The 12,274-nt window shown below is 36.6% G+C and overlaps 1 protein-coding gene across 1 annotated transcript; it reads right to left on the minus strand.

The window, feature by feature from the left end:
• Window positions 1-386: 386 nt before the first annotated feature.
• LOC122578822 (ER membrane protein complex subunit 6) lies at window positions 387-6,712 on the minus strand. The gene is made up of 5 exons (XM_043750868.1): window positions 6,614-6,712; window positions 5,896-6,005; window positions 1,379-1,574; window positions 1,268-1,287; window positions 387-744 (listed from the first exon to the last, which is right to left on the minus strand). The coding sequence occupies exons 2-5, from the start codon at window positions 5,994-5,996 to the stop codon at window positions 714-716; spliced, it is 348 nt and encodes a 115-aa protein (XP_043606803.1). The 5' UTR covers window positions 5,997-6,005; window positions 6,614-6,712; the 3' UTR covers window positions 387-713.
• Between the last annotated feature and the right edge of the window lie 5,562 nt (window positions 6,713-12,274).

Consider the following 12,274-nt stretch of genomic DNA (forward strand, 5'->3'; position numbering starts at 1 on the left):
AGATGACTTTAGAAAATAATGATATCTAACCTCAAAAGGATAGCCTAGGGGTAGGGGCTCAGGAACCTTCGGTGGAGACCTTGGTTCAAAGTTTCAAACCAACCAGCTACTCTTTGGAATGAGCTTCAAATTGCTTATTAGCTTAGTTGGTTCTATTGGAGAGGACTTCCAGATATAACCATCGTTCCAATCTGGATATACACAAAATGAGTTTGTACGTTGTATTCAACAATCAACATACACTTTATGTGGTAGTATGTCAGTTGGTCGTTTTATTGGTTATCTAAGTTTAACGAATATAACCTTCTTAGTTCGTTTACTTGCTAGAACCCCCATCCATGTTTATTTGAAGATCTAAAACGAAGCAGACCTACATATAAGAGTTATTAACTCCAAAGGAAAGAATGATATTGTTACGATTACCATATTTCAAATTACACTAGAAGCATAGCTAGCGATTCACACATTGCATAGCAAAATGTCAGTTATACAAAAAAGGCTAAAATTCTTATAAGCATACTCTCTTAAAAAATTCAAAGATTGGTCCTATAAAAAACATATATGAAGCTTCATGAAAGGCTCCAGGACATAACAGCTGAAGCTGCAAGATATCAAAACCTTAAATCTCAGCACCAGCCATCTTCTGAACCCCTCTTTTTTCTAGAAAATCAGCAATGGCTCCAGAAAGTAGAACCCGAATAACGTGAGATCGTTTAGAAAATATGCACAATATCATAAGCGAATCTTTCTTCTTGTCAAGGTAATCAAAAATGTACAAACCGGTTGAAAGAGAATCAGACAAGAATGAAAATCATATCTTCTTCATCCAAGATAGCAACGAGTCTGGGTCGAGAAGACAAAACAGGTTTCGGTCAAAATGGGAACTTTTTGTAACGGGTCAAGTAAGACGAGCTGTCAACAACTTTTTTTATCCAGTGATAATCTTATTTCAAATTTTACATGTATATGAAGTGTTGACTGTAAAAACACTATAAAACCTAATTTCTTTTAATGACCTGATTTAGAAAACCTTTGAGTTGACTTTTAATCCATTTTTGTCCACTTGACCATTTGAAACCTTCCTATTTTACCTAAGTTTTTGACCCGTTGCAAGTCAATTACAACCCAAACGAACCATCTTACGGCAAAAACATCAAGATTGAAACCTCTAATCTACATACTCGTTACTCCTAACATACAACACAAAACAGTTTGTATAGGGTCATGGGGAAAGTGTGATAAGCAAAAGAGCAGAAAAAAAGGATACGTCCAGAACAGCACGAATGACTGCAAAGAGACATATTTGACTGATTAATATACAAACTCAGGAGAAGGTATTAAGTAACCAATGCACAACTGAAAAATTCGAGAACTTTACCAAAAGCCCGCCTAGAAATCCGTCCAGCAAAACCCTATTCCAGGTATCAAAGTATGAATGGATCGTGAAACCTGCCTTGGCTGTTAGACAGACTGAGGTAATAGCCATGACAAGTAAATAAAAGACAAACCCCATGAGGCCAGTGAATCCAAATATTCCAGCAATCACTCCGCCAATGATAGACATGAATGTCCGACTGCATGATTAGACATAATGTCACAATCTATAAATGAAGATGGTATATATTTAAGGAGTTATAAGATATCTATAACGAAGCATAGTGGCATACTTTAACCAATATCATGATAAGTTACACATTTCAAAGATCAATCAAATCAAACGGTAGATTGGCTTCAACCTCTCTGAATAGCTCAAATCGTAAATAAATACGATATTAGAAGAAACTATCCTAGTGATCTAAAAACCAAGAAATACATGTATAGTTGTATACATCATATTTGTTAAACTCTCACGAGTCACGAGTCACGAGTCGACTCTTACGAGTCGAGTCACACTAAAAACGAGTTGACTCGTTGGGTGACTCGTTTTTGTCCAGACTCTTACGAGTCATTGTGTGAACTTGGACCGAGTCACGAGTCGCAAACTTATAATTATTGTAGTTTGATACTATGGATATATATTGTTGGGTTTGAAGGCTTGCTGGCCAGAAAGGCCCGATCTATTAAGGAGGCCTGTTTAGGTTTTCCTTGGTGAAGTTATTAAACCTAATTTGTCATCTATCTATATATATATATATATATATATATATATATCCTTCATATGTAATTGTAATCTATGGTTCAGAGCATCAATAATATTATCTAGTTGCAGCCGGTGGATTAGGCCCCCCACTTGGGCCGAACCACGTTAAATCTCGTGTGTCGTTTTACTATTTTCTTGTTTTATCTTCTTGTTTAATTGCTTCCGCTGTGCTTAAGTGCTAAGGCTAAAGGCAGTTCCTAACAAGTGGTATCAGAGCTAAAGGTTCAGGTTCGATTAAGGGGCTGCTATCTTTGTAGATTAGGGTTTGGTTCGGCCTTCTCTTGTTCGTTGTTGAAACAGATCTGTTTTGCGGCTGAGACAGATCTGTTTGGCTGCTGTTTTTTTTTGCGATTAGGGAGCTCAGTTTTTGCTTCCCTTGTTCGCTAGTGTTTCATACAGCCGCCACCTAGCCTTCTGCTGTTCGGATCTGTGCTGACTTGCCGCTGTTTGCTGCCATTAGCTGCTGTTTAGCCGCTGTTTGCTGGTTTCTGCTGAAATCTGTTAATTTTGCTGGTGTTCTTAGCTGTTGTTGCTGCTGTTCTGCCACTGTTTCATCATCAAACGGACGCCTGTCATCGCCGCTGTTGCAGCCGTCAATGCTGCTGTCAGCCGCCCGCCGATTAGGAACTCTATTAGGGTTTCTGATTTGGGTTTTGGTGTTGATTAATCGGTTGGAAGATAAGAGCACTGTTTTTGGTTTTCTTATTCGAAAGGTATTAGCTACTATTCTTGGTTACTACCGTGACATTCTTGTTCGTCATTGATTAGAGGTTGAGGTATTGTCTCTCTTCAGTTTATTGTTTGAGTTGTATCTCGGGTGATTCTGATTTACAATTAGGGTGTTGTTTTTGCGGGTGGTTGTTACTAAGTTTGTTGCTGTGATGTTACCTTGATCAATTGGAAAAGAAAAGATAAGTACCATCGTTTGAAGTTAGTCCATTGAAACAAGGTATTAGGTTGATTAGGGTTAAGCCTTTGTTCGACCGGGTATATACATGTGTTTTGGATTGGATTGGATTTCTGTTGGATGTGGTACCGTTTATGAAGAAAATAGAACTAGCTGGTTTGGAGTGCTTTGAGTTATAAGTATTCTTGTTCCGGGGTTGCTAGTGTCGGCACGAGTGAAAAAAGTTAGTGAAGTCATGGAACTAACGCTTGTTTTCTCTACTGCTGTTATTGATCGTTTGCTATTAATTAGTCTGGAACTGTGGATGTTATTCCTTGTCCAGTTTTGATCAGTGTTTTGACTTTTTAGTGGATCTTTGTACTGGTATTGGGTGAAGGTTTTCGCTGGTTGAATATGAGTGGAGGTTCGTCTCATGAAGTCTGGTTTAGCATAAGTTGGAATAACACGGACAGTGGGAACTGTGCGTAGTTAACTTGTGGGGTTGCATGAGGTGCTCAGGGTTTTAGAGTCACCCGAGGTTGATAAAATTTTGCTTATGAGAATGTGTCAGGGTTGATGCATTGGGATCATTGGAAGGTAGTGAAGACTCGTGTTACAAATTTTGGTTTGCTTCATTTTATGTTACCTACTGTAGTGAAGCACTGGTGAATCTATTGTTTAGACTTTTAGAGTGTGCAGATTACTGCACTACCGGAAGAATTGAACCGACTTTCGGAGAAAAGTCTTGGCTCGCGGATTCGAGAGTTATACGAGTCTGGTGTGCAGTAGAGGACTCTGGGACTATCAGGTAATCTGTTTGAGCGTATTCGGAGGTTTGAACTTGGACGGGATTTTGTAACAGTGGGAGCACGAGGAGTATGTTGACATATGTTGAAATCGACGTTGAGTTCTGAAAACCAGGGTTCCGAATAAAATCTCTCCTGTGATGCTACCGCTAGTGGAGAGTGTTGTTGTTCCTCTGGTGTCTTTGGAGCCGGTATTTGAAATCAGTAGGAGCCGGTTGAGATTGAAGATGAGTCATTGGTGGACTTCGCCATGACTGACAGTTGTGTCTGACTGTATTGGAGCGGTTTACAGCTTCAACGGGCCTTTCAGGTGACTGATGAAAAGGGCCGCTGCAAGTCTGCAACTAGGTATACATTGGATGCATGGATTGAAGTTTGGTTTGTTCTTGAGAGCTGGACCTGTGAAGACTTCTGTTCCTATCCATTTTTATTGAAATCTTAGCTTGTTAATGGATAAATGAAGACTTGGGAAACTTCTGTTTTGAAGTTTAAGTTTGTTCTTGGAACCGAAGGCTTGGAGGATTTCGCTTATCTGAAGATTACTGGATGACGGGAATGTTGTTTGTTTGAATGGCGAGCTGAAGTTTTCGCAAGGCCTTCAAGTGGGAGATTGTTGGGTTTAAAGGCTTGCTGGCCAGAAAGGCTCGATCTATTAAGGAGGCCTGTTTAGGTTTTCTTTGGGGAAGTTATTAACCCTAATTTGTCATATATATATATATATATATATATATATATATATATATATATATATATATCCTTCATATGTAATTGTAATCTATGGTTCAGATCATCAATAATATTATCTAGTTGCAGCCGGTGGATTAGGCCCCCCACTGGGGCCGAACCATGTTAAATCTCGTGTGTCGTTTTACCATGTTCTTGTTTTATCTTCTTGTTTAATTGCTTCCGCTGTGCTTAAGTACTAAGGCTTAAGTACTAAGGCTAAAGGCAGTTCCTAACATATATTATATATTATACTTAATTTGCTACATTATTTTCAGTGTTATCTATATAGTTTTGATCATTTTATTGTGAATTTGGAGATAAATTGTAAGTTTATGTCTCAAAACTATTGGATATGTAATATTTTAGTAAACTTATTAAGATAACTAACTTATATTTTGCTTCTAAAGACGTCACATATATATAATTTTACTATATTATGTAGTACTTAAAAATGTTCTGACTCTTACGAGTCGAGTCACGTTCCGAATCACGAGTCAAAAAAATATGTTTTCAAGTCGAATCAAAAACTACAAGTCGACGACTATGGTATACATCACAAAATATGATTCCATCTCATTAGCCAGTAGCTATGGCTTTATCAATTCAAATCGGAACCAATGTGTAGTTATTAGTAATATTATTGAGACAGGTTTCAATATGAGCAAGTTAGGTAACAACATTATCCATAATGTGTTTTATCTATCTGTGGAATTCATCTGTTGCAAAAGAGGGTGCTCGGGCGAGCTGGGAAATAGACCAAAACAGGTAAACTTGGTAAGGTCATTAGAGATAAAAACATGTGATTCACTTTAGGTTACTTTCAGCCCAAATGACCTGTTTTGAGCTAAGCATTTGATTCTTTTTTGTTTATATTATTACTAGTTTTTTTTAGAACGACATTCTAATCTACTCCTACTCCTAAATAACGCACATGCCTGGTATGAAACCCAGGACTCTCGAAAAATCCCCTATTAATCCACCCCCACAAATGTGGGAAGTGAGACTCGAACCCAGGTGGATTCCCCCAAGGAGGCAAGGACCAATGGGCCACCAACCCCATTGGCTAAGCATTTGATTCTACTTGTTTGGCCTATTAGAAATAAAAACATATACCTATGTTAATGGTCAAAATTGTCACCCCTAACAAACTCTACATAAAGATCCACCACGACTTGCCAAGTTTTATCCCATCTAACTAATCCTCCACTTTCATTACTTGTTCTAACAATTAGGTTGCAATTTGCGGATATCAAAGGACTACATGAGCTGGAAATCATCGTAGTAGGCATTAAAATGATCCGAGTTGTAATCCTTAGTATGAAAATTGAAAAACTGACCTGTAGTATACCACCTTCATGTTACTTTGCAAATTCTCAGCATTGAAGGTCGGTAACTCAATTTCACTTGATTTCTTTTGAGACTCATCTTGTCCAGCCATTTCCTCCACCTTACACGACAAAACAAACAAAAAGACATTAGCCCTCAAATTAGACATGAATTCAAATTCCAATTCTATTTCAACCCCAAAAGACTATCATTGGTCCCTTAAATGACCCGTTTATGTGATCATAATAAAAACAATTACGCCGATAAGATACTTGGTCCAAAACACACATGCAAACAATCCCAAATCATGAACCAAACTAATTCCAACAAGATTCACGATTACGAGAACAAGTAAAAAAGCAGTAATATTGAGTTCCTAGTTTAATGGGGGATACCGGAACTTGGAATTGATGAATCTAAAGAGTCCTACTACTCAATTCCAACACAAAATGGGACAATTATCTTCAATACAATAAAACCACAAAAATTAAGTACTATATTTATGTTTGGTTTCAACTTTCAAGTCCATAATATTAGCTTATATATAAAATATATCTGTATCTATATATGAAAAAGAACAGCTTACAATATCTTTACTAGTTGTCAACAGTAAATTAAAAAAAAAAAAAAATAAGTACAACGTTAGACGGATCGAAATCACAAAAGACATGAAAACCTAAAGTAAATTAAATATTAAAGAAGGTAATTAAATAGATAAGAAGTATCAACCTGGATGGATTATTCAACCCAACGGAGTGTGTGTGTGTGAGGGAGTGTGTGATCCAATCGGGTGATAATTTGTAACTTTCTTCACACTTTGTTTTAATCGATTCACCAATTATCTATGACGGGCCGTTAATGGGCCTTGTCATTCCAATTTAGCCCAATTTTAATATTTTTAATAGGCTAAAAATATTATAAATAACCCGCAATATTCTAAAGAAATTTCTCAAAAGGAATAAAGTCAAATGGGTTTAGATTTTAGAGAAACCAAAGTATACTCAAGTGTAATAGATAACAACCATACAACACCACCCCTTTGTGTTTATTTTTATTTTAGTTTTAACGACAGTATAAGAGTGTTATTTGGGCGGTGACACTAGCCTTTCAATTTTTAATATTCATTACTTGCTGTTAACCGAATCAAACCGAATTTTAATATGTATACTTACATATAATCATATATATGTATATTTACACATATATGTATTACATTAATACATCATTTACATATTTATTTAGCTAATTTTTGTATTTGTTGTCTAAAATATTAACAATTTTACTAATTTTTTTTCACAATCTTTGATTAATTTTGGATATACTAAGTAATTTTTTATATATATATTTACACTCTTTTTAAAAAAAGTTGTTAACTTTGTTTAAGATATTTATCATAAATATTAGTAACTAGTTTTTAGAGCCGCATTTCGCTGCGGATTAAACGCAGATGTTGATATAATTACAAATAATGAACGTGGTATAAATAGATTTTACGTTTAGAGATAAAATTATATGTTTTATAAGTAACAAAAGAATCATTATTGATTTACTCCGTATTTGACATAGCAAAATGCCAAAATGAATATAATAATACATGTGATATTTGTCATATTATCAGTGTAAGACTGTAATTTTATTTAAAAGTGAAAATGTATATACAAAGCAAGAGTATAAATTGGTAGAATAAAAAGTTTATATATAAAAGAAAAAATTAGGATCATCTTTAATTACTCAATTTTTTATGGCCGAGTAATAAAAATATTAGTTATGTGACTCCGTGTTTATTAATAACTTGTATATCATATAGAATATGCTTTATAAACAGATATATACATCAAAATATATGTATATACAAAGTATTTTCTATCTAAAAAATTAGTGGAAGCAAAGTTTGAAAGTTAATAATTTTTATTTATTATGGGGAAACACGTGTTGGTTTTAAACGGTGGATGACACACCCATTAACACCACACATCAACACCTACCCTGATCAAATGAGTAACAATTTTTATAAAATCTCATTTTATATTCTCTAGTGCACTGTATAGTCTATGTGCTTAGAAACCTCTCCTTCTCTCCTCACAAACAATTATCTCATCCCTATTTTTGCAACAAAATCATTATATCATTATGTCAATCTCTTTTTTGCTATCTGGGCCAAAAAAAGAAGAAGGTAGTTTACCGTTTTGGGTGTTTCCGACGGTAAACCAAATTGACGATGTTTATTCTATTATTTTTATTATTTTTTGATTTGTCGATGCTCATCCGATTGTGAGGATTTTGTTTTTCCCGGCACCGTCTTCATTTCGCGGCCGCCACCGTCATCAGTCTAAAAAAAAGTTCTGTGAAAAAGCATCACGGGTTGATAATGCGTTTTTAGTTGATGCCGACGACCTTTGTTCCTGACGCAGAGGTTGTTCCGGTGGATGTCGCGGGTGTTCGCCGGAGATGGTAGTGAAAACGGTATATATGTTTGTATTTTGTATTTAAATATTAATGATTTAGAAGTTATAACAGCAGTGTTAAATGTATAATGCTGTTGTACTTTATGCATATTTCTTTGTACATTACTGAGTTTGCTACAGTGGCGGTTTAAGTTGAACAGTAGCGAGTTGCTACAGTACCGGTTACCCGACCCAGTACTGTAGCACTATCATGATGTTGACGATTGTTCAAGCGGAAATAAAAAAAAGGTACATGCTTGTTGTTATTGGGAGATGTCAGCAGCAGTGGTATTTGAGGAGGTGGCTAATGAAGAATTGGGGTGTAGATGATGAAGAAAAAGAAGATAATAGAGTTGGAGAGAGCCAGAGAGAAGAGATTAAAGAAGGGTTATGACGTGTTAAAAAAAACCCGAATAAAATGTAATGTAACAAAATCTGAGTAATGATATGGGTTATGACGTGTATCGATAGTAACTTTCCATAGAGGCGAGTTACCATCCAAATGCTATTACTTTAATAGGTACACCAATATTCTATCTTAAGTGATGACGGACCATTTATAGTGTTTTTAATATGAGTATATTTTAGTGTTAACTACTAAATTTCCCGTAGGGATGCAACATTTTAGTGGTCTCTATCCAAAAATAAATATATTTCTAATGTTATACTTGTATCAAATCGCTTTTAAATTTATTAATTTATACTAGAATTAAAAAACAAAAAAAATTACCCGCAGACAACAGTACCACTTTATAGTGTTTTTAATATTATATTTTAGTGTTAACTAGTAAATTTCGAGGATCTCAATTGTTTTATTAAAACAATTACGTTATTTCACCTAAGTTAAGTTCACCTTTAGCATGAATCAAAACATGAACGTTACATTGTATTATTACATTAGTTTTGTATGAAGTACTGTATGACACAAAATATAATTAGCATTATAGTAGGAAAAAAAAGGTTAATTATCAAAACCAAACTTTTACTTTTAGACAGACGGAGTTATTAGTGATCAAGGATCAAAGATTATATAATGGATCAAGATAACTCTTCGGGTGGCGAGTTTGTGACCAATGATGTTGCTACCATGTTTGATCATTGGTCAATATCTTACAAACATTATTATACAACTAATGACGAAGGTAAATGTTTGTGCACCGAATCCGAGATTAGAGTGGTGGTTGATTTAAGGTGAATAAGGTCGTTTATTGGCGATTATCCGATGGTAGAGTTTTGTCTCTTTACGCCAGGTGAGCTTATTCGTGGTTTGTCTGATCTTGGATAATCTTTTGTGGGCTCCATCTTCCTCTTTATATAGAGGAAGACATTCTTGGAGGACAAGTAGGCGGCTTAGGGTTTCCTAAGTCTTAGGTTGGAGATATAATTTCCTTAGTTATCCATCGGAGATTAGAAGGCCAAATCCCGAATTTGTAGAAGAATGATCCTTATCTCGTTATGTTATTTGTAAAAAGCCTTCGTGACGGATGACCCTTCGTACCATAAAGTTAGTTCCTTCGTGCCGTTGGGAGGGTACGTCATCAAGCCCCCCAGTCCAAGGTGATGATTTTTTCTAAATAATCATTGCGTTGGACTAGTATGTGCTTCGTCACAATCTTCAGGGGTATTTTGTGTAAAACTTGTTAAACCGCCTTTAATTTATTTGATTTGAAAGATAATTAAAGGGGTAGATGAGCGCGTATCCCTAGAAGACTTGTGGACGGTTGCGATCTTCATGCAGCCACATATATAAATTCGATCTTCGTTCTGTTCTTTTATTTTTTCTGCTTCCAAAAATATCTCCCCTCTCTCCTAGGGTTTCTGATTTGTCCGTCCTCCGATTAACACAGTAGGTACGTGGTTTTCTCCCTTTTTTCTTGCATATTTGTGTTTATCTTTGTGATTATCATATTCCGAAGTCAAAAGGAGGCATCAAGACAACTGAATCGACCGTAATATGGTCGCGATTGAACAAGTTCGTCGATAGATTTTTTCCTGGAAAAATATCATCTTTTTTGATTCCCTCCGATGGTGATACTGTTCTTACTCCCCCTGATGGGTATGTCGGTTTCTATATTAAGTCCATGACTGAGGGTAATGTTAGGTACCCTTTTTCCCCTTTTATGCTTACTGTGCTTGATTTTTTTTATATCCACATTTCCACAATAACACCGCTAGGCTTGTAGAGAATAGTTGCTTTTGAAGTAATGTGTAGGGCATATGGCGGTGAACCGTCGTTAGAGCTATTTAGGTACTTTGTCCAAACATGTCCCTCTGGTGATTGGGTTACAGTGGGTAACCGATCAAAAGCTGGGTGTTTTAAAAGGGGTGGTTTGGATATCCGTGATTGGAAAAATGATATTCTATTTATGAAGGTATCTCTATTTCCAAGTGGCTATGAATCCGTTACTGATAGGAAGTTATTGTGTAAACATGAAAAATATGAAAATCCCTTCCCTGAATATGTGATCGATGACTTGTGTTGTGAAATTCGATTGCACCCTATTTAAGTTGTTTTATATCCTGATGTCGTGTTGTACAAAGCGAAGTTGACTGATACATTGCCTGGTGATGTAGATATAGATGGTAAGGATCTGGTATATTGTTTTCGATAGCCTTTGCTGATTTAGTGTTTCTGGTCGTTGTGTTTTCTTTTTGCTTTTGTAGATATGACTTTTAGGAAATTTGTCAGGAAAGGTGAGAAGGAGGTAACTGAGGTTCCTTGTATTGAAAGGCAAGGTAGTCTTGTTGCTGATGTTGGTTCGTCGGGTGTTCAGAGTGATGACCCAGAAGTGTCGAGTGCTGTCGATCCCCCTATTCTGAATATTTACATGTCTGAAGTTGAAATTACTGGTGTCTCTGTTGCTAGGAAGAAGAAGAAGGAAGTTCCCATTCCCCAGTCCGTTGCAGGTCGTGTAAAGAGGAGGAAGGTTGGTGATACTCCAAAAGAGCCTGAAATCTGTAGGTCCTCTGTTCCCCAGACAGGTATGACCCTTTATTTATCTATTAATGTCCTACTATCTTGATGTATTAATTTTATCTTTTCTTACAGATCTTCACGAGCAGGAGATCCTTACTTGGTTGGATGGTGAGGACATGAATGCTGAGGATGTCAAGAAGATTGACAGCATGGATAATGAAACTTTTCTCCGGGTCTTCAAAAAGGATCGTCAGTTCCATACCTATCTTGATGCTGTTATTGCCAGGCGTTTTTCCAGGATGTATGTTGATCTAAGGTCAAAGAGTCTAGAGGTGCAGTCACTAGTTGCCACTGTTGAAGATTTGAAAGCTAGGGAGGCCCGGTTTGTTACCACTGTAGAGTCATCTGACATTGTTCAAAGCTTGAAGCAGCAAGTAAACATGTTGAAGGCGGATGTTGTTGTCCATGATGAAGCTGTTTTGAAGTTGCAACAAGAATTTGCTGATGAACGTGAAAGTAACAGGCTGTTGCGTGATCAAAGTGAGACTATGAAACAAGATTGTATCAGTTTGGTTACAGAGGTAATTCCTTACGTTGGCAGGTCTTTGTTGTATAGTGACGAGGTTGGTCAATTGTTGGGAGAACTAACTTCAGCTGAGAGAGCTGATGAGAGATCTACTGTGCTGGAGGAATTTGCTGCGGAAGGCAAATGTGATTTACAGTGCAGGGGAGATTTTATTCCTACTGCCTCTCATGACCTTGAAGTTGCTGACCAGAAGTGGAAAGACGCTGTCTTTCCTTACCTGGATAAGGTCATTGCTGACCCCAACGTTGCTGTTGACGATCTGCTGAAAATCGCTCCTGATGTGATCCAACCTCAAGCCCCTGTTGACCCCCAGTGAATATTTGAGGCCTGCGTGCCTTTGGTTTGGCGAATGTGCCTCGTTGGACATCTAACAGCTTAGTGTGCTGTTTTGAACAATTTTCTTTTATGTCTGTAATTTTCTGGATAATGTGTTTTTGGTGTTT

Source organism: Erigeron canadensis, chromosome 8 (assembly GCF_010389155.1).
Source record: "Erigeron canadensis isolate Cc75 chromosome 8, C_canadensis_v1, whole genome shotgun sequence".
NCBI classification, from domain to species: Eukaryota; Viridiplantae; Streptophyta; class Magnoliopsida; order Asterales; family Asteraceae; genus Erigeron; species Erigeron canadensis.